At 51.5% G+C, this 20,194-nt stretch overlaps 2 protein-coding genes across 3 annotated transcripts in view; one reads left to right on the top strand and one right to left on the bottom strand.

Annotated features, from left to right (window-relative positions):
• The window catches only part of LOC105471483 (rabphilin 3A like (without C2 domains)), a 243,403-nt gene that overhangs the window by 2,864 nt on the left and 220,345 nt on the right, over window positions 1-20,194 (top strand). The window lies entirely within an intron of this gene.
• LIAT1 (ligand of ATE1) lies at window positions 14,176-19,165 on the bottom strand. 2 transcript variants are annotated; one of them, XM_071082050.1, is made up of 2 exons: window positions 18,707-19,165; window positions 14,176-15,891 (listed from the first exon to the last, which is right to left on the bottom strand). In XM_071082050.1, the coding sequence occupies exons 1-2, from the start codon at window positions 19,011-19,013 to the stop codon at window positions 14,468-14,470; spliced, it is 1,731 nt and encodes a 576-aa protein (XP_070938151.1). In that variant the 5' UTR covers window positions 19,014-19,165; the 3' UTR covers window positions 14,176-14,467. The 2 variants fall into 2 exon arrangements, with proteins under 2 accessions (XP_070938151.1, XP_070938152.1); XM_071082051.1 differs by having other exon boundaries at window positions 14,176-15,888; window positions 18,707-19,157.

Genomic DNA, 20,194 nt, shown 5'->3' with positions numbered 1-20,194 from the left:
TTTTTTGTATTTTTAGTAGAGACGGGGTTTCACGGTGTTAGCCAGGATGGTCTCGATCTCCTGACCTCGTGATCCGCCCGTCTCGGCCTCCCAAAGTGCTGGGATTACAGGCTTGAGCCACCGCGCCCGGCCCTAATGTAATTTTTGTCTCAAAGAACATGGAGAGTCATCCAAAGGGTTTATCTTGTCCACTTCACAGATAGAGCCAATTTACCAAGACAGCAGTATTACAATAGGGCAATAGCTTAACAAACACAGAGCCAGCTAAGCAGAAGAACAGGAGTTATTATTACTCAAATCCACCTCTGAAAATTCAGAGGCTAGAGTTTTGTTTGTTTGTTTGTTTGTTTTTAGACAGAGTCTCGCTGTGTTGCCCAGGCTGGAGTGCAATGGTGCAATCTCGGCTCACTGCAACCTCTGCCTCCCAGGTTCAAATGATTCTCCTGCCTCAGTCTCCTGAGTAGCTGGGATTACAGGCACCCACCACCATGTCTGGTTAATTTTCGTATTTTTAGTAGAGATGGGGGTTTTACCATGTTGTCCAGGCTGGTCTCTAATCCACCTGCCTCAGCCTCCCAAAGTGCTGGGATGACAGGCGTGAGCCACTACACCTGGTGCTGAGTCATAATTTATAATCTGTGGCTAATTTGTTAGTTTCACAAAGGCAGTGTGGCCCCCCCGCCAGGAGGGGTCTGTTTGGGGTAGGGATGTTACCTTTGTTTCATTGTTTGTTTGTTCTGTGTCCCAGGCTAGAGCACAGTGGCACGATCTCAGCTTACTGCAACCTCTGCCTCCTGAGTAGCTGGGCCTACAGTGCTTGCCACCACACCTGGGTAATTTCTGTATTTTTTGTCGAGGCGGAGTTTCACCATGTTGCCTGGGCGGCTCTCGAACCCTTGGGCTTAGGTGATTCACCTGCCTCAGCCGCCCGAAGTGTTGGGATTACGGGCCCATTCTTAAAGTGCTCATTCTAAAACACAAAAAAATTCCTATTATTAAAAATAAAAATCATTCATATTCTCCCCAACCATTGCTAAATTTTTGGAGAACTGCACCTTTTAGTGGTGGTCAGAATGGAGCAGTCTAAGGTAATATGTTGCTTTTAGACTAAGTACTATTCTCAGGCTCATAATGGTGTAGTCGTTGAATCAAGACAGAGCGTGAAGGGGCTTTTTTTTTTTGTTGTTGTTGTTCTTTGTGTTTGCCGGCTTCCTTTTCAGAATGAGAACAGGGGCCTTGGGCGGGTCAAACCAGTTGCTGGTAATTACAAATTACTCTTTTTCTCTAGAAGGCTTTGGGCTTTGTTTAGGTAATTAAGCTGGGAAGTACAAGTAACAGGATGTTCCCAATGCCGGCACACCACCTTCCCCACCCCAAGAATTCTTACAAAGCAAGAAGGGTCCATAAAGCTGGAGTGAATTGCTTCATTTGATTCAGGTGTTAATCGTATCCACTCACTTTCAAAAGGAGATGGGGGTAGCTACAAGACGACGTGACAGAGGCACAAAAACCCTGTCTGTTGGTTGCTGTGAACCTCCTGGTTTTTGGAAAACTGACCCATTTTAGAGTTCAGGGTGACCACCGGGCACCTGCCACGAGCGACTTCCTTTTGCTCGCTCTGGCCTGTTCGGCCTAGTGTAGGAGCTTAGTCCAAATGGCCTCCTGTAAATTTTTTTACCCTAGTATAAGGAAGTGAGCCCCTAAAAGACGCTTTTTCTCAGGACTAAACTCGAAGAGGACTTTACTACCACCTGTATCTACACAGTGGACACAAAGTCAAAGATCCTCACATTGACCCAATGCCATTTCTTTTTCTCTTTTTCTCTTTGAATTGAGATGGAGTCTTGCTCTGTCACCCAGGCTGGAGTGCAGTGGTGCCATCTCAGCTCACCGCAATCTCCACCTCCTGCCTCAGCCTCCTGAGTAGCTGAGATTACAGGCACCCACCACCACACCCAGCTAATTTTTGTATTTTTAGTAGAGATGGGGTTTCGCCATGTTGGCCAGGTTGGTCTTGAACTCCTGACCTCAGTTGATCCACCCGCCTCGGCCTCCCAAAGTTCTGGGATGATAGGTGTGAGCCACCGCGTCCGGCCCCAATGCCATTTCCTATTTGGCTCTTAGGAAAGGCAAAGAGGACATTTAAAACTGGGAGTAACCATAGTAGAATGAGTACACACAGACTTTGAGCCAGAATACCTGGGTTCAAATCCCAGCTTCACCACTTATTAGCTGTGTGACCTTGGGCAAGCCCCTTAAACTCCCTGTAGAACAGGCAATGGCAAGAGCTCTTTTCTTCTAGAGATGTGGTGAGGATTAAACGAGTTGATATACGCAAAGTGCTTAGAACAGTACCTGGTGTGAGTTAAAAGCTATATGAGTGTTTATTGTTTTAATTATATTTTGGTTTATAATTTCACTTCAAAAACATACTCAAAACACTAGAAAATTACACTAAATGTGCATATAAGGATATTCATTGCAAAGTTGTTTAGAATAGTCAAAAAAAAAAAAAAAAGGGGGCTGGGCGCAGTGGCTCATGCCTGTAATCCCAGCATGTTGGGAGGCCAAGACAGGTGGATCACAAGGTCAGGAGTTCGAGACCAGCCTGACCAACATGGTGAAACCCCATCTCTATGAAAAATACAAAAATTAGCTGGGCGTGGTGGCGTGTGCCTGTAATCCCAGCTACTCAGGAGGCTGAGGCAGGAGAATCACTTGAACCTGGGAGGCGGAGGTTGCAGTGAGCAAAGATCGCACCACTGCACTCCAGCCTGGGCAACAGAGCGAGACTCCATCTCAAAAAAAAGAAGAAAACAAAAAAAAAGGAAACTAGATTTCCGCAGATGGGGAATTGAATAAACAGTTCCTACAATGGAGTACTAGGCAAACATCACAAATTATGATGTGGATGTCAGTTTAGTGATTTGGAAAGATATCCACACCATATATAATAATATATAATATATAATATATATAATATATATATAATGTATATATATATAGGCCGGGCACAGTGGCTCAAGCCTGTGATCCCAGCACTTTGGGAGGCCAAGATGGGCAGATCACGAGGTCAGGAGATCGAGACCATCCTGGCTAACACTGTGAAACCCCATCTCTACTAAAAATACAAAAAAAATTAGCCGGGCGAGGTGGCGGGCACCTGTAGTCCCAGCTACTCGGGAGGCTGAGGCAGGAGAATGGCGTAAGCCCGGGAGGCGGAGCTTGCAGTGAGCTGAGATCCGGCCACTGCACTCCAGCCTGGGCAACAGACTGAGACTCTGTCTCAAAAAAAAAAAAAAAAAAAAAAAAAATATATATATATATATATATATATATATATGTATATATATTTTTCCTCCGAGATGGAGTCTCGCTCTGTCGCCCAGGCTGGGGTGCCGTGCCGTGATCTCAGCTCACTGCAACCTCTGCCTCCCGGGTTCACGCCATTCTCCTGCCTCAGCCTCCCGAGTAGCTGGGACTACAGCCGTGCACCACCACACCTGGCTAATTTTTTTGTATTTTTAGTAGAGACAGGTTTTTACCATGTTGGCCAGGCTGATCTTGAACTCCTGACCTCAAGTGATTTGCCCACCTCAACCTCCTGAAGTGCTGGGATTGCAGGTGTGAGCCACCATGCCTGGACACCAAGTCATATTTTTTAAGAAAATTATTTTTAAAAAATTTATATATTGTTATCCCATTAATTTTCTTTTTCTTTTTCTTTTCTTTTTTTTTTTTTGAGACGGAGTTTTGCTCTTGTTGCCCAGGCTGGAGTGCAGTGGTGCGATCTTGGCTCACCGCAACCTCTGCCTCCCGGGTTCAAGCGATTCTCCTGCCTCAGCCTCCCAAGTAGCTGGGATTACAGGCGCCCGCCACCACACCTGGCTAATTTTGTATTTTCAGTAGAGACGGGGTTTCTCTATGTTGGTCAGGCTGGTCTCAAACTCCCGACCTCAGGTGATCCACCTGCCTTGACCTCCCAAAGTGCTGGGATTACAGGTGTGAGCCACCGTGCCCGGCGTTAATTTTTAAAATGTTTTGTAGAGACAGGGCCTCCTTTTTGTTGCCCAGGCTGGTCTTGAACTCCTGGCCTCAAGAAATCCTCAAAGAGCAGGGGTTGAGCCACCATGCCTGGCCATATTTATTTATTTTATTATATTTTTTAGAGCTAGGGTCTTGCTCTGTTATCCAGGCTGGAGTGCAGTGGTGCAGCTATAGCTTGCTGCAAACTTGAACTCCTGGCCTCAAGTGATTCTCCCACATCAGCCTCCCAAAGTGCTGGGGTTACGGACATGAGCCAACACACCTGGCAATTTTGTTTTCCTGTACTTAGGTATATTAATAGAAAAGGCTGGAAGAATGAATCCAAACAGATGAGGCTATCTCTCTCCTGATGGTTGGACTAGTCGGTGTTTTTAAAACCTTTTTTTTTTTTTTTTTTGAGACAAAGTCTCGCTCTGTCGCCCAGTCTGGAGTGCGGTGGCACGATCTCAGCTCACTGCAACCTCCACCTCCTTGGTTCAAGTGATTCTCATGTGCCACTACACCCTGCTAATTTTTGTATTTTTTGTAGAGATGGGGTTTCACCATGTCGGCCAGGCTGGTCTCGAACTCCTGACCTCGAGCGATCTGCCCGCCTTGGCCTCCCAAAGTGCTGAGATTACAGGCATGTGCCATCATGCCTGGCCTCCTAAAACTTTTTTTTTTTTTTTTTGCTTCTCTGTATTTTCTAGTTTGCCTTGCTACCTGTGCATTTCTTGAAAAGTAAGATCTGAGTGAACATCACATTGTTTCTGGTGATCTAAGTGTAGAGAAACCAGATAATTAAATGGTTAATGTGTCTGTCACTTAGACCAGGGTCAGGAACTGGGAAGAATGAGATTTTATGCTTTTAGCAAGCTAACAAGTTAGCCTGCTACAATTTCTTTTCTTTTCTTTTCTTTTTTTTTTTTTTTTTTTTTTTGAGACGGAGTCTTGCTCTGTTGCCCAGGCTGGAGTGCAATGGTGCGATCTCGGCTCACTGCAGCCTCCGCCTCCTGGGTTCAAGCGATTCTCCTGCCTCGGCCTCCTGAGTAGCTGGGATTACAGGCACCCTACACCATGCCAGGATAGTTTTTGTATTTTTAGTAGAAATGGGGTTTCACCATATTGGTCAGGCTGGTCTGGAACTCCTGACGTCTTGATCCCCCCACCTTGGCCTCAAAGTGCTAGGATTATAGGTGTGAGCCACTGTACCTGGCCGCCCGCCACAATTTCGTGGATGTTAGCTAAAGACAGGAGACTCTGGGGCCAGAGACAAAGGATGTTTATTAGTCACAGCAACAGCACTAGCCGGAGTGTTTGCAGTTGTGCTGGTTTCCTCAGAATCATTTCCTACAGGGTGACAGGAAGAGTCTCTGGGTGACACGAGAACAGAAGGGTTTAGGTTACAGCAGAGGAGCTCTGAGCCCAGGAACCAGGATCTTCTGTAATCATTGAAGCTAATCAGCCCTTTGCTCTGGAGGGAGACACGATCTCTATCTTCCAAGGCTATTCATCCTATGAAAGAGGGTCTGAATCAAAGGTAGTCAGTGGGGATGTGGAGAAACGTAAGCAGAGTGAGAATTCCGTATGGGGAATTGTGTCCCAATAACCAGAGCCTCTCGCAGTGAGTGAGCCTAGAATCATCTGGGGACTTGGTTAAACTATGGGTTCTGATACAGTAGGTCTGATTTGCAGCGGGGACTTGAGAATCCACTAACAAGGGAGTTTCTTTTGAAAACATTTTGTTAATTTTATTTATTTTCTTGAGAGAGTCTTGCTCTGTTGCCCAGGTGGGAGTGCAGTGGCGTGATCTTGGCTCACTGTAGCCTCAACTTCCCAGGTTGAAGCTATCCTCCCACTTCAGCCTCCCATGTAGCTAAGCCTATAGGCAAACGCCACCACACCTGGCTAATTTTATGTTTTTTAGAGGCAGGATCTCACCATGATGCCCAGGCTGGTCTTGAGCCCCTGGACTCAAGGGATCCTCCCACCTCGGCTGCCCAACGTGCTGGGATTACGGGTGTAAGCCACTGCACCCGGCTGCTTTTAAAAAAATATTTATTGTCTGGGCATGATGGCTCACGCCTGCCATCCCAGCCCTTTAGGAGGCTGAGGTGAGTGGATCACCTGAGGTCAGGAGTTCAAGACCCGCCTGGCCAACATGGTGAAACCCCATCTCTACTGAAAGTACAAAAATTAGCAGGGCGTGGCGGCGTTCACTTGTAATCCCAGCTATTTGGGAGGCTAAGGCACGAGAATCACTTGAACCCAGGAGGTGGAGGTTGCAGTGAGCCAAGATCGCGCCACTGCACTCCAGCCTGGGTGACAGAGAGAAGCTCGTCTCAAAACAAAAAACAAAAGTTTATTAATTTTTAGAAACAGGGTCTCGCTCTGTCACCCGGGCTGGAGTGCAGTGGTATAACCATAGCTCGCTGTAACCTGGAGCTCCTGGGCTCAGTTGATCCTCCTGCCTCAGCCTCCTGAGGAGCTGGGAGGGCCAACTAATTGTTTTTTTTTTCTTTTTGTAGAGGTGGGTTCTGGCTGTGTTACCCATGCTGCTCTCTAACTCACGGCCTCAAGTGATCCTCCCACTTCAGCCTTCCAATGTGCTGGGACTACAGGCATGAGCCGCCGTGCCCCACTAACAAGAGAGTTTCTAACAAGCCCCTGTCCTGTTGGTTCTTCTGGTCCCAGGACCACATTTTGTGCAGTGCAGTCTTAGGCTCCCGTCCTCAGCGGTAAGGCGTGGGCAGGAGCTGCAGGCAGAGGCTGCCGAGCACAGCCTGGAAGTACAGCTGTGGGATGGTGGAATGACGTACAAGCCTGTCCAGTGACGGTCAGAGGGGATGTCAGTGGTGTCAGAGGCCAGCTTAGACCATGGAAAACCACATAGTGTGGCCAGAAGGTCTGAGACAATGGGGGCCCTCGGGAGCCCGGGTTGGTGGAAGTTTCTGCCTCCCAGACCCCTCCTCCCCTTCTGGCCACAATTCCCAGGAACCTTCTTTCTTCCAGCACCTCTTCTTCCATTCCACTGACCCCACTGACAAGCCCCACTGGACTACTTCCTCCCATTGCTGCCTTGGTCTATCTCCTCCCATTGCTGTTGACCCCTGTGGGGGTGTGGCTTGGCTCCCACCTGCTGAGGTCTTAGATACTGCAGGGCAGTAATTAAGAGCAGGATCTTTGGAACCAGCCAGCCCGGGTGTGACATCCCAGCTTCTCCTCTAAATCCTGGTGTGACCCTGGGCGAGTCACTTTCCCAGTCTGTGCCCATTTCCTTGGGCGTGATGGGGATTATAGCATCTTGCACCTCAAACGTCGTGGAGCTGAAATAAAGTCATGTAGTTCGATGGCCAACACCGTGCCTGGGCAGAGGAGGTGCCACATAAACAGGGACTGTTAGTATCATTCTGGCAGCAACACAGAGAACTGCGTATTTAGCAGTTGCTTGATACATATCTCCTGAAAGACAATTGGAGACCTCAGAGCAATTCTCTTAGGAATTGTGTAATTCTAGCAGTCACCCCTCTCTAAGCCTAAGTTGTAAAATGGAAATAATTTCTACTGCAAAGGGAGCGAATGAGATAGAAGAAGCTATAAACTATAAAATGCCATAAGATATTATAGCTACAATTAAAGGTGGGGTCTCTCACAGAGGGAGGCACCTCGAGGCTCGACTGGACTCCACCTGCTTCCAAGTGCACTCACGTGGCTGCTGGCAGGCCTCAGGTCCACCACGCTGGTGGAGGGAGACATCATTTCTTCCCAGGGGGGCCCACGACACCGCAGCTGGCTTTCCCCAGAGCAAGTTCCCGGAGAGAAGGGAAGAGGTTGAGTGTGTCAGGCCAGGCACGGTGGCTCACGCCTGTAATCCCAGCACTTTGGGAGGCTGAGGCAGGAGGATCGCCTGAGCCCAGGAGTTTGAGGCCAGCTTGGGCAGCGTGGTGAGACCGTGTCTCTACAAGAAATACAAAACTTAGCCAGGTGTGGTGGTGTGTGTCTGTGCTTCCAGCTATTCAGGAGGCTGAGTTGGGAGGATCACCTGAGCCTGGGGTGGTTGAGGCTACAGTGAGCTGTGGCCACGCCACTGAGCTCCAGTCTGGGCAACAGGGCGAGACTATGTCTCAAAAAAAAAGAAAAAAAGTAAAAAATGTGTCACATGGAAACCAGGGCCTCCCCCATTCCCTCTCTCTCTCTCTCTCTCTTTCTGTCTCTTGCTAATAAATAGACTTTATTTTTGTATTTTTGAGACAGAGTTTCACTTTACCACCCAGGCTGGAGTGCAGTGGCGGGATCACGGCTCACTGCAGCCTCAACCTACAGGCTGATGGTCCTCCCACCTCAGCCTCCCAAGTAATTGGGACTCCAGGCACACGCCGGCATGCACAGCTAATTTTTTTTATTTTTTGTAGAGACAGGGTTTCACTATGTTGCCCAGGCTGGTCTTGAACTCCTGGACTCAAGTGGTTCTCATGCCTCAGCCTCCTGAAGTGTTGGGATTACAGGCATGAGCGACCACACGGGGCCTTGGTACCTAACGATGAACTCAAGTCCGTAGTTTACATGAGGGTTCACTCTTGGTGTATATTTTAAGGGTCTGGACAATGGTGTAACGACATTTAACTCCCATCTTGGCATCATACGGAATAGTCTCGTCGCCCTAAAAATCCCGGGCTCTACCTACCCATTGCTCCTCGTCCTCCTCCTGAACACAATCTCTTTTTGTAACTTCCTCTTGGAAGTGATATTCCATCACTTTTGCCATATTCTGTTCACTAGAAAGAGCCGATAGGTTCAACCCACATTCAAGAGACCAGCATGAATACCAGGAGACAGAGATCCTTGGGGGCCACTGATCACGCCAGCCGCACAAAGGCGGCCACATCCCTGAGCCTGTCTTCCTGTGTGGTCCGCGGTGGATGTCCACGAGGCTTGCACCGGAGCGTCTTGTTCCTGAGTCTCACCACTGCCTGTGTGTGCACGAAGCATCTCGCTGCCGGGAAACCCAGAGTCTTCTCGTGCTGGGGTCTCCTATTCTGAGCTGGTCATGTGGGCACATTCTAGCCATGTGACTAGCTTGAAAGGTGGAAACTCAGGTGCCACCAAAACCAGGTGCAAATCATAACCCCAAATGTTAGCACTGAACAGTGCTGATGGGCTGGCACACTCTGCTCCGAAACAACTCACGGACCCGTGATGGCAGAGTGCTGTGTGTCTTTATGAGATTCCGTAGCAATGGCCAAGGGTCTGTAGTGTTGGAGATAAGCATGTAGTCAATCCAGGTCAACTGAGATGGACTCATGCCATGTAGGCCACTCCCATGACCCTTGATCAGAGGCTTTTCAAAAAAAAAAAAAAATATATATATATATATATATTTATATATATATATATATATATATTTTTTTTTTTTTTTTTTTGAGACAGGGTCTTACTCTGTCACCCAGGCTGATTGTATGGCATGATCTCGGCTCACTGCAGCCTCCGCCTCCCAGGCTTAAGTGATCCTTCTGCCTCAGGCTTCCAAGTAGCTGGGACTGTAGGCATGTACCACCATGCCCTGCTAATGTTTGTATATTTTGTAGAGATGGGGCTTTGCTATGTTACCCAAGCTGGTCTCTTAACTCCTGGACTTGAGCAATCCACCTGCCTCGGCCTCCCAAAGTACTGGGATTGCAGGCATGAGCTGCCGCACCTCACCAAAAATGAATCATTCTTGCTAGGTCACTGGATGGGGTATGAAAAAACAAAAATAAATAAAAATGAATCATTCTTGACAGGTCATTGGGTGGGTTATAAAAAATCTAAAAAGTGAAAATTAGAAAGAATCATTCTTCATTTGGAAGGCAATGGACGAATCTGTTCTACTTGTCTCTTCAGGGAATCACTGTATTCTGTGCAGACTCTGGATTGGCCGGGCACAGTGGCTCACGCCTGTAATCCCAGCACTTTGGAAGGCTGAGGCGGGCCGATCGCTTGAACTCAGGAGTTTGAGACTAGCCTGGGAAACATGGCAAAATCCCATCTCTACCAAAAAATACAAAAATTAGCCAGGCATAGTGGTGTGCGCCTGTAGTCCCAGCTACTCAGGAGGGTGAGAGGGGAGGATCACTTGAGCTTAGGAGGTGGAGGTTGCGGTGAACCAGATCGTGCCACTGCACTGCAGCCTGTGTGGCAGAACAGACCCTGTCTCAGACAGAGGAGAGAGAGACAGAGACATTCTGCATACATTTTTTCTTTTCTTTTTTTTTTGAAATAGAATCTCGCCTTGTTGCCCAGGCTGGAGTGCAATGGCGTGATCTTAGCTCACTGCAGCCTCCGGCTCCTGGGTTCAAGCAATTCTTCCACCTTAGCCTCCCAAATAGCTGGGACTACAGGTGAGTGCTACCACACTGGTTAATTTTTGTTTCTTCAGTAGAGACAGGGTTTCACCACGTTGGCCAGGATGGTTTCAAACTCCTGACCTTAAGGGATCCTCCTGCCTCAGCCTCCCAAAGTGCTGGGATTACAGGCGTGAGCCACTGCGCCCGGCCAGATTCCGGATAGATTCTGTAACAATCTGTTTAGCTCATGCGTCCTGCTGGGCTGCCCTGCCCCGCTCCACGTTCTAGGTCTCTGTAGCCATCAAACACTGCATTCGCCTGGCTGCTGGGATGAGTCCAGTGATGGACATATGACCCCTGCCAGGCCAGGGACCTTCGTGGGATTGATACGGACACTGGATAGGGACAGAGGAGTAACTCTCTTTTCCTTACAAAACTGTAAGGATGTCAGTGGCTTTGCCATCCTGTGGTGAGAACCTGCCTGAACATAAAGCTGATTTGGAGGAGGCAGAGGCGAAATACGGAGACAGAAGGACATTTTGATGACACAGCGTGACCTCCTGGATCTGGCCATGACTGAAGCCACAGGCAACCCTGGACTGTTGGCTTTAAAAGTCGACCATTCCTGCCAGACGCGGTGGTTCATGCCTGTAATCCCAGCACTTTGGGAGGCCGAGGTGGGTGGATCACCTGAGGTCAGGAGTTCGAGACCAGCCTGGCCAACATGGTGAAACCGCGTCTCTACTAAAAATACAAAAATTAGCCGGGTGTGGTGGCGCATGCCTGTAATCCCAGCTACTTGGGAGGCTGAGGCAGGAGAATCACTTGAACCCGGGAGTCAGAGGTTGTGGTGAGTCGAGATGGTGCTACTGCACTGCAGCCTGGGCGACAAGAGCGAAACTCTGTCTCAAAAACAAAAACAAAGTCAACCATTCCCCTTGGTCCGTAAGGCGGTTTTCACTGTGGTTTGTTTCTTGCCCTGAAGGAGTCCTCACTGCTATGCCTGGGTATGAGAAAGATTAAAACTTCGAACCCAAGGTGTTCTGAGTTGAAGCCACTTGTGTGCTTCAGGAGCCTTCACCCCACCTGCTTTCTATCAATCTATGTTAAGCTCCAGCCTTCCGGGCCCTGGCTTCCTTCCTGCTCCACTCGCTCCTGCTCCGGCCCCGTCATTGCTCTGCGGTGTGTGAATTCTGTCTCTTGGCCAGTCACTGAAGCCAGATTTCCTTTTTTTTTTTTTTTTTTTTTTGAGACAGAGTCTCAGTCTGTTGCCCAGGCTGGAGTGCAGTGGCCGGATCTCAGCTCACTGCAAGCTCCGCCTCCCGGGTTCACGCCATTCTCCTGCCTCAGCCTCCCGAGTAGCTGGGACTACAGGCGCCCACCACCTCGCCCGGCTAGTTTTTTGTATTTTTAGTAGAGACGGGGTTTCACCATATTAGCCAGGATGGTCTCGATCTCCTGACCTCGTGATCCGCCCGTCTCGGCCTCCCAAAGTGCTGGGATTACAGGCTTGAGCCACTGCGCCCGGCCGAAGCCAGATTTCTTTTGTGAAGCTCACGCTTCCGGGAGGTAAGGTCTACACCGTCACTCGGGAGTCGGTCTAGCAGACACGTGGCCACACCAACCTGAAATACCAATGATTAAAACTCTTACAGTAGTTTGCTTCCTGGGTGCCAGGCACCATCTCGATTCTTCATTGCACTTGATTCTCACAGCACTAAGGTAGGAATTTGCAGTCTGGTCTTCAGATGAGAACACTAAGGCTCAGAGCGGTGAAGCAATCCGCCAGGGGACACAACACTACATGTGCTGGGAAAGAGATTGATTCAGCTCTGATGTCAAAGCTCACCATCTTAGCTACTTTCCTAGAATGTTACCTCATGGTTGGGAGATGACCATGGCCCCCACCCCTGCCTCCCACCGCCACGGAAGGCACTGCTCAGCGACCGTCTCAGCCCAGTGCACCCCCACACTCCTCCATGCCCCAGGCCCCAGCCACTGTGGTGGACCTGGAGGGCACACGAGATGCCAGCCCCGTGGCTGCCCCCTGTTCTTTCTTTGCCTTTGCTTTTATACCCTGGACACAAGTGAGGTCCTGTGGCTGGCACTGGAGTATTTCCTGCCCCTTCCTCTCCATGGACAGCAGAGAGGATGGGCCTGGCCTCAGCACAGGGAGGGCCATTCCTGTCTGCTAACCATTCTCCATGGCGGGACAGGACTCTCCCAAACGTCTGTTCAGTATATTCTAACACGGAGTGAGGGCAAATGTGGAAACTAACTGGCCTTTTAAGGAAGGGTGAGAAGAGGGCTGCTCTGCCGGCCCAGGGCTAGCAGGGACCATGATGCCCACTTCCACTTAACTTTTTTTTTTTTTTTTTTTGAGACAGAGTCTTGCTCTGTTGCCCAGGGTGGAGTGCAGTGGTACCATCTTGGCTCACTGCCACCTCCGCCTCCGGGGTTCAAGCGATTCTCCTGCCTTGGCCTCCTGAGTAGCTGGAACTACAGACACCTGCAACCACGTCCGGCTAATTTTGTACTTTTAGCAGAGACAGGGTTTCACCGTATTAGCCAGGCTGGTCTCGAACGCCCGACTTCAGATGATCCACCTGCCCCGGCCTCCCAGTGTTGGGATTACAGGCCTGCGCCACCACACCCAGGCATTTCTACTTAACTATCAAACGCGCATTCTGTGACGTCTGTATTGGCTTTTTAACTTCTCCTGTGTACACATTTCTTGTCTACCCCAAAACACTGTAAACTCTTGAAGGTCAGGGATGTCCTCTCAGCCCTCCATGCTGTCCCTCTCAGACCCACGGTGTTACTGAGGTAGCTGAGGCTTCCCTAGAGACCCCCCTTTTCCTTTGGACTTTTTCAGCTAGAAATGCCAGGACACACACACACACACACACACACACACACACACACACACACGCAGGACTAGCCCCCAGCCACTGCCTTCGGGGAGTATAAATTCCCCAGCTTCCTCACCCTTAGGTGGGATAATTCTAGAAGTGGGTTTCCCTGTGGAATTAAGCTCCAGTTGCCCAGGATGAAAACTGGCCTCATACGCCCTGGAAGGGGGGCCAGACACGGTGGCTTATGCCTGTAATCCCAGTGTTTTGGAAGGCCAAGGTGGGAGGATTGCTTGAGGCCAGGAGTTCGAGACCAGCCTGGGAAACAGAGTGAGATCCACCCACCCCACCCCAATCTCTACAAACATTTTAAAAATTAGCCAGGCGTGGTGGTACTTGCCTATAGTCCCTGCTACTCAGGGGGCTGAGGTGGGAGGATCCCGTGAGCCCAGGAGGCGGAGTGCAGTCAGAGCTGTGACCACACCACTGCACTCCAGCCCGGCCAGCAGAGCTGGATCCTGTCTAAAAAGAAAAGTTCCCGGATTGGCCACCTTCCCTTCTCTGTATCACTCTCTACTCATCCTCTCTTCACCTCCCAGACACTCTAGTTGCGTTTGAATCCTCGTCTCAGGGGCTGCTTCTGGGAGGGCACGAACTGCGGCAGCGCGTGGCCCTCACTGGCTGTTTGTGGCAGGGGGGAATGTGTACTCAGGAGACGCAGTGGAGCGAGGCTTTTTCTAACAGGGGATTAGGAGAGGACCATGTTTATAAAAGCAGCGATATTCCTTTTGGGACTTCTGTAGTAACTTCCCAGGGATGAAGTTCTGGAACCCACTTATTCTGAGGCCATATAAAGGCAGGACATGCATTTAATTAAAACAGAAAAGGGCTCCAAGAGGTTCAGGGCATTGTCCGTGGGCCGACAGAAGCAGGTACTGTGTGAGGAGTTTCCCCATGAGATGGAGACTTTAAGATGTAAATAATTGACACACTTTGTTTTCTTTTTGGGGCAGATTATAGACATCTAGCTGTGGTGAGAAATAACAGACATGCTTATTTAAGAAAAAGGAAATTCTGAAAAGAATTCTGTTCACTAAATTATGTTCTCGGGGAACTGTGGCTTTCCTGGGCAGCCGAGGGCATCTTGGTGATGGGAGAGTTGGCCTCGTGCGTGTACTGGTCTCATTTCCTTTTATGATGACTGTTTTTAACACACAAACTTGTGGTACAGAGAAATTATAAGTTTGTGGCATTGTGGGTGGAGTTTTACTCCAGCAGAGTAGGCGCTAAATCAGAGCGTAGAAGCTTTGGGGTAAGGTTTCCTTCAAAGTAGAGATTGGGGTGCTCGGCTTTCAGTGTGGGCTGCCTGCAGCTGGAGCTGCCGTCTTTGTCTGAGAGGTACAGTAAGTTCTCAGGGGTCTCCTCGGCATCGGGGTCGGACTGGAAGCCCTTGAGGGCATCGGGGTCGGACTGGAAGCTCTTGAGGGCATCGGGGTCAGTGTGGAAGCCCTTGAGGGCGTCGGGGTCAGTGTGGAAGCCCTTGAGGGCGTCGGGGTCAGTGTGGAAGCCCTTGAAGGTGTCGGGGTCAGTGTGGAAGCCCTTGAGGGCATCGGGGTCAGTGTGGAAGCCCTTGAGGGCGTCAGGGTCAGTGTGGAAGCCCTTGAAGGTGTCGGGGTCAGTGTGGAAGCCCTTGAGGGCATCGGGGTCAGTGTGGAAGCCCTTGAGGGCGTCGGGGTCAGTATGGAAGCCCTTGAGGGCATTGGGGTCAGTGTGGAAGCCCTTGAGGGTGTCCGGGTTGGACTGGAAGCTCTTGAGGGCATCGGGGTTGGACTGGAAGCTCTTGAGGGCATCGGGGTCAGTGTTGAAGCCCTTGAGGACATTGGGGATGGACTGGAAGCCCTTGAGGACATCGGGGTCAGTGTGGAAGCCCTTGAGGGCATCGGGGTTGGACTGGAAGCCCTTGAGGGCATCGGGGTCGGTGTGGAAGCTCTTGAGGGCATCGGGGTTGGACTGGAAGCCCTTGAGGACATCGGGGTCGGTGTGGAAGCCCTTGAGGGCATCGGGGTCAGTGTGGAAGCTCTTGAGGGCATTGGGGTTGGACTGGAAGCCCTCGAGGGCATTGGGGTCGGTGTGGAAGCTCTTGAGAGCATCAGGGTCAGTGTGGAAGCTCTTGAGGGCATTGGGGTTGGACTGGAAGCCCTTGAGGACATCGGGGTCGGTGTGGAAGCCCTTGAGAGCATCAGGGTCAGTGTGGAAGCTCTTGAGGGCATTGGGGTTGGACTGGAAGCCCTTGAGGGCATCGGGGTCGGTGTGGAAGCTCTTGAGGGCATCGGGGTTGGACTGGAAGCCCTTGAGGACATCGGGGTCGGTGTGGAAGCCCTTGAGGGCCAAGCACCGGTACCGCTTTCTCCGGTTCAGTTTATAGATGCGAATCCTTTCCTTCTCTGCTTCTGGGTCAGCAAGAATTCCATCCCAACGCAGACTTTCGTTGATCTGGTTCGCAAGTTTCTCGGCTATTTCGGCAAAGTCGGGGAGGCTGACGGTGGAGGAGTCCGAAGGGAGGTGCTTGTTCTCCACTTTGTTCTGTCTGTGCTCCGGTTTCGGGCCACGGTCTTTGCCAGGACTTAAGATGTCATGAGAGGAGGAAGAAAGCAGCTGGCTCTTCACGCTCTGGCTCTGATGTTTATCTGCTGAGTAGATGAGCAGGTTAGTGTTTGTGGCAATGTCTGCCCTTGGCCTGCTGGGGATGGTGCCAAAATCACCCAAGATGGAAGAGGAGGATGGGGGCCCCTCCGTACCCAGGGCTCAGGCTGCCAAGTCCACCAGCCTCGTGCCCACCCACTGCCTGTGTGATTTTGCTGGAACCATTTTGGGGCAGGAGAAACCATTCATTGAGCGCATGGTCTAAGCCAGGCCCTCTGGGTAAAGGCCATAGGCCCTGTTTTTCGGGGGAGGAAATCGAAGCTCAAAAAGTTTCAGGGACTTGCCAATGTCAGGAGCAAGTGACAGAGCTGGGACTTGAGTGCAGGCCAGGCCCCCAGGGCCCTGCTCTTTCCACCGGGCCGTGCTGCCCCCACACACCCTCACCACGTGCTCACCATGGCCATTCCCAGGTCTGGGAGTCTGTGACTCTACCCGAGTCTAGACACTTTATGATGGAAGAAACGGAAAACAACAGAAAAGCTTCCTAAATTTGACTGATGAAAGCAATATTATGCCAGAAATACTTCTGCTGCGTGGCTTGTACTGAATTTTTTTTTTTTTTTTTTGAGATGGAGCCTCACTCAGTCTCCCAGGCTGGAGAGCAGTGGCTTGATCTGGGCTCACTGCAAGCTCCGCCTCCCGGGTTTACGCCATTCTCCTGCCTCAGCCTCCCGAGTAGCTGGGACTACAGGCGCCGCCACCTCACCGAGCTAATTGTTTTGTATTTTTAGTAGAGACGGGGTTTCACCGTGTTAGCCAGGATGGTCTCGATCTCCTGACCTCGTGATCCGCCCGTCTCGGCCTCCTAAAGTGCTGGGATTACAGGCGTGAGCCACCGCGCCCGGCTGTACTGATTTTTTAACATGAACAGCACTTCAGAATTATTTAACATGCACATAAAATGCTACAAATTGTGGTTCTTTCGTCAGCTCATCCTTTTATTTTAGGGGAGAGAGAAATACCTCCTTCCCTAAAAAAAAAAAGAAAAGTAATCGTCTTTTGACACTTCTCTCCCTTCCTACGCCCTGAACACTGTCTGGTGCCCCCTGCTGACGGTATGAGGAACGTGTCACTGTAATTTCTACAGCGAAAAGCTACGCCTAAAGGACGGTGAACTGCCAAATTTCTTTTTGCAGATACACATAGAACTTCTTCTTTTTTTTTTTTTTTTTGAGACAGAGTCTCACTCTGCCACCCAGGCTGGAGTGCAGTGGCACAATCTTGGCTCGCTGCAACCTCCACCTCTCAGGTTTAAGCAATTCTAGGCACCTGCCACCACGCCCAGCTAATTTTTATATTTTCATATAAAATATATGAAAGACGGGGTTTCGCCACGTTGGCCAGGCTGGTCTCGAATTTCCAAAGTGCTGGATTACAGGTGCGAGTCACTGTGCCCGGCCACACAGGGCTTCTTGACCTGAACTACAGAATTTCTTGCCTTTGGACTACGATGCCACCTGAGAAGGACTTATCATCTTCCCATTGCTCCCTTCCCACACCGCACGGCCAATATGGGCAAGGCTGCCACTCCTGCCTCCTGCTTGCCTTGGTGCCAGCTCTGCCACAGAGGGCCAGGGCCCAGAAGTGGAGCTTAGGGCCCTCTCCCTGAGAGCCAAAGCCACTGAGGTGGGCCACATGGGCGACAGTGGCCTCACAGCACTCACGGGCACCTGCATTCTCTGTCACTGCTGTGCTCTCTCTCCTCGAAAGGGGTGCTCAGTCCCTTTGTCAAGAAATCTAGGGGTTCTACAAGAAGAGCTTGGTGAGAGGTAGGGACTGGGGTTTATGGCAGGTGGGGTGTGTGTGTTTGTGAAGGTGTCCCTGAGACAGACTGCAATTCCTGCCTGCGTGTGACTACACACGTGAATGTGTAACACATTAACAGCCTGTGTCTGTGTGTGTAGACTATGAATGCGTGTGCATCACAGGGATCTGTGCTTTAGGGTTTTTTTAAATTATTTTTTTATTTTTTAAAGAGACAGGGTCTTTTCTGTTGCCCAGGCTGGGGTGCAGTGGTGCGATCGTAGCTCACTGCAGCCTGGAAGTCCTGGGTTCAAGTGATCCTCCCACCTGGGCCTCCCAAAGTGCTCGGATTACAGGTGTGAGCCGCTGCGCCCCGCCCTTTAGTTTCACTGTTGGTGTTACATTGCTATGAAGTGGAGAGTGGTGGAAGGTTTCAGGGATTATTGGAGGATGTCAGAGTGACTGGCGTGATGGGGTTTGTGCAGTCCAAGGCTGCCCGCTTGGTGGGTGCGAGGGGGACCCCATGCAGTGAGGACATTTTATATACATGTCTGTGGGTGCGGGTGTCTACAGCACATCCAGAGGCAGGCAGCCTTAACGCACGAGGGTGTGAGGAGGGGAGGCAAGAGCCTGCCCTTCCCTGTGCATGAGAGTGAGGGCCTTTCAAGTGGCATCAGTGTGTTTGGGGTGGGGAAAGTGTATTGTGGGGAGGGCCTCTGTGGGGAAGGTGCAGAAGTTTAAGATTGCCAGTTTTGGCTGAGGGATTAGCAAGTTGAGTGGGTGTCTTTGTGTGGGGCTGGAAGGCTCTTAGGAATGGTGGATGTCTGTGGGGGTCTCTGTGTGGGGCTAAGGGATCGCAAAGTTGGCGGATGGTCTCCATGGTGGGGGGGCTGGGGGCATCGCTGCGCTGCTGACCGGCATGTGTGGGGAGCAGGAGGACCTCGGTGCGGGACCGCTGAGCTTCTGTTTCCGGTCTGAAGGGTCTCCGGGTAAATCGGGGTCCCCGAAGAGTCTCCAGAGAACTGGAGCTGACACAGCCGCGCTAGCTGCTCCTCTTACCGTCCCCCTTGCCAGATCCCTTGGTCTTCTTCTTCCTTTTTTTCTTCTTCTTCACCTTCCGTTTGGCCAGCTCGGAGGCGCCGCCTGGGATGGGGGGCAGTCTAGACCCCTGCGGGCCCGCGGCGCCGCCCTCCCGCTCCTCCTCCTCGCCGTCGTTGTCCTCGTACCCCGATGCCCCTGCCCCACCGCGGCGGTCCATCCGCCCGCTGGGCTGCAACCCAACCCGCCCCGGGGGCGCCCGAGACCCGCTGCCGACTAGTGGGCGGCTCTTCCCGGGGACCGCCAGGCCAGGGCCACACGTCTCCATGGCGACCACCGCCGCTGCGCCTGCGCAGTCAGGACGCTTCAGCCTGGTGCCCCACGGACTGCGGTGTGCGCATGCGTGCTTCTGTCTTTTGGCGACCTCAGCACACAGCGGTGTGCGAATGCGTACTTCTGTCGGGGCCCTTGACACACAGCGGTGTGCGCATGCGTGCTTCTGACGGAGCGCTAGGCACACAGAGGTGCACGCATGCGTGCTTCTGTCGGGGGCCCTTGACACAGCGGTGTGCGCATGCGTGCTTCTGACGGAGCGCTAGGCACACAGGTGCACGCATGCGTGCTTCTGTCGTGGGCCCTTGACACACAGCGGTGTGCGCATGCGTGCTTCTGACGGAGCGCTAGGCACACAGAGGTGCACGCATGCGTACTTCTGTTGGAGAACTGGGCACACAGCGGTGCGCGCATGCGTGCTTCTGTCGGAGCGCTAGGCACACAGAGGTGCACGCATGCGTACTTCTGTTGGAGAACTAGGCACACAGTGGTGCGCGCATGCGTGCTTCTGTCGGAGCGCTAAGCACACAGAGGTGCACGCATGCGTACTTCTGTTGGAGAACTAGGCACACAGCAGTGTGCGCATGCGTGCGTCTGACGGAGTGCTAGGCACACAGGTGCACGCATGCGTACTTCTGTTGGAGAACTAGGCACACAGCGGTGCGCGCATGCATGCTTCCATCTGTTGGAGAGCCCGGCACAGCGATGTGCGCATGCGTGCTTCTGTCTGCTGAGCCCGGGCACACAGAGGTGTGCGCATGCGTGCTTCTGTCGGGGACCTCGGCACCCAGCGGCGCGCGCATGCGTGCTTCTGTCTGTTGGAAACCAGGTGACCGCACGAAGGGGAGGGTGGGCAGAGATTTTAAATCTCTGGGCTGACTCGCGTCTCGTCCAGTCCGGTGCCTCCATCCTCCCGCCTTGGCCTCCCACCCCCACGCCTGGCTAAGATTTTTGGTTTTTGGTTTCAGGCTGGTCTCGCACTCCTGGGCTCCACCGATCTTCCCGCCTCGGCCTCTGAGAGCGCTGGGGTCACAGGCATGAGCCCCCGTGCTCGGCCTCCTGCACCTGTTTAAATGCGGTGTATTCTCACCTCAATTTTTATTGCCTGAGTTTCAGCCTCGTACATCTACCCTGGACCCTCAAAGCCAATGTGTCCAAAACAAACTTACTTCTCCA

The sequence above is a fragment of the Macaca nemestrina genome, chromosome 17 (assembly GCF_043159975.1).
Source record: "Macaca nemestrina isolate mMacNem1 chromosome 17, mMacNem.hap1, whole genome shotgun sequence".
In the NCBI taxonomy this organism is placed as follows: Eukaryota; Metazoa; Chordata; class Mammalia; order Primates; family Cercopithecidae; genus Macaca; species Macaca nemestrina.
This window is presented reverse-complemented; position numbering and strand designations above follow the sequence as displayed.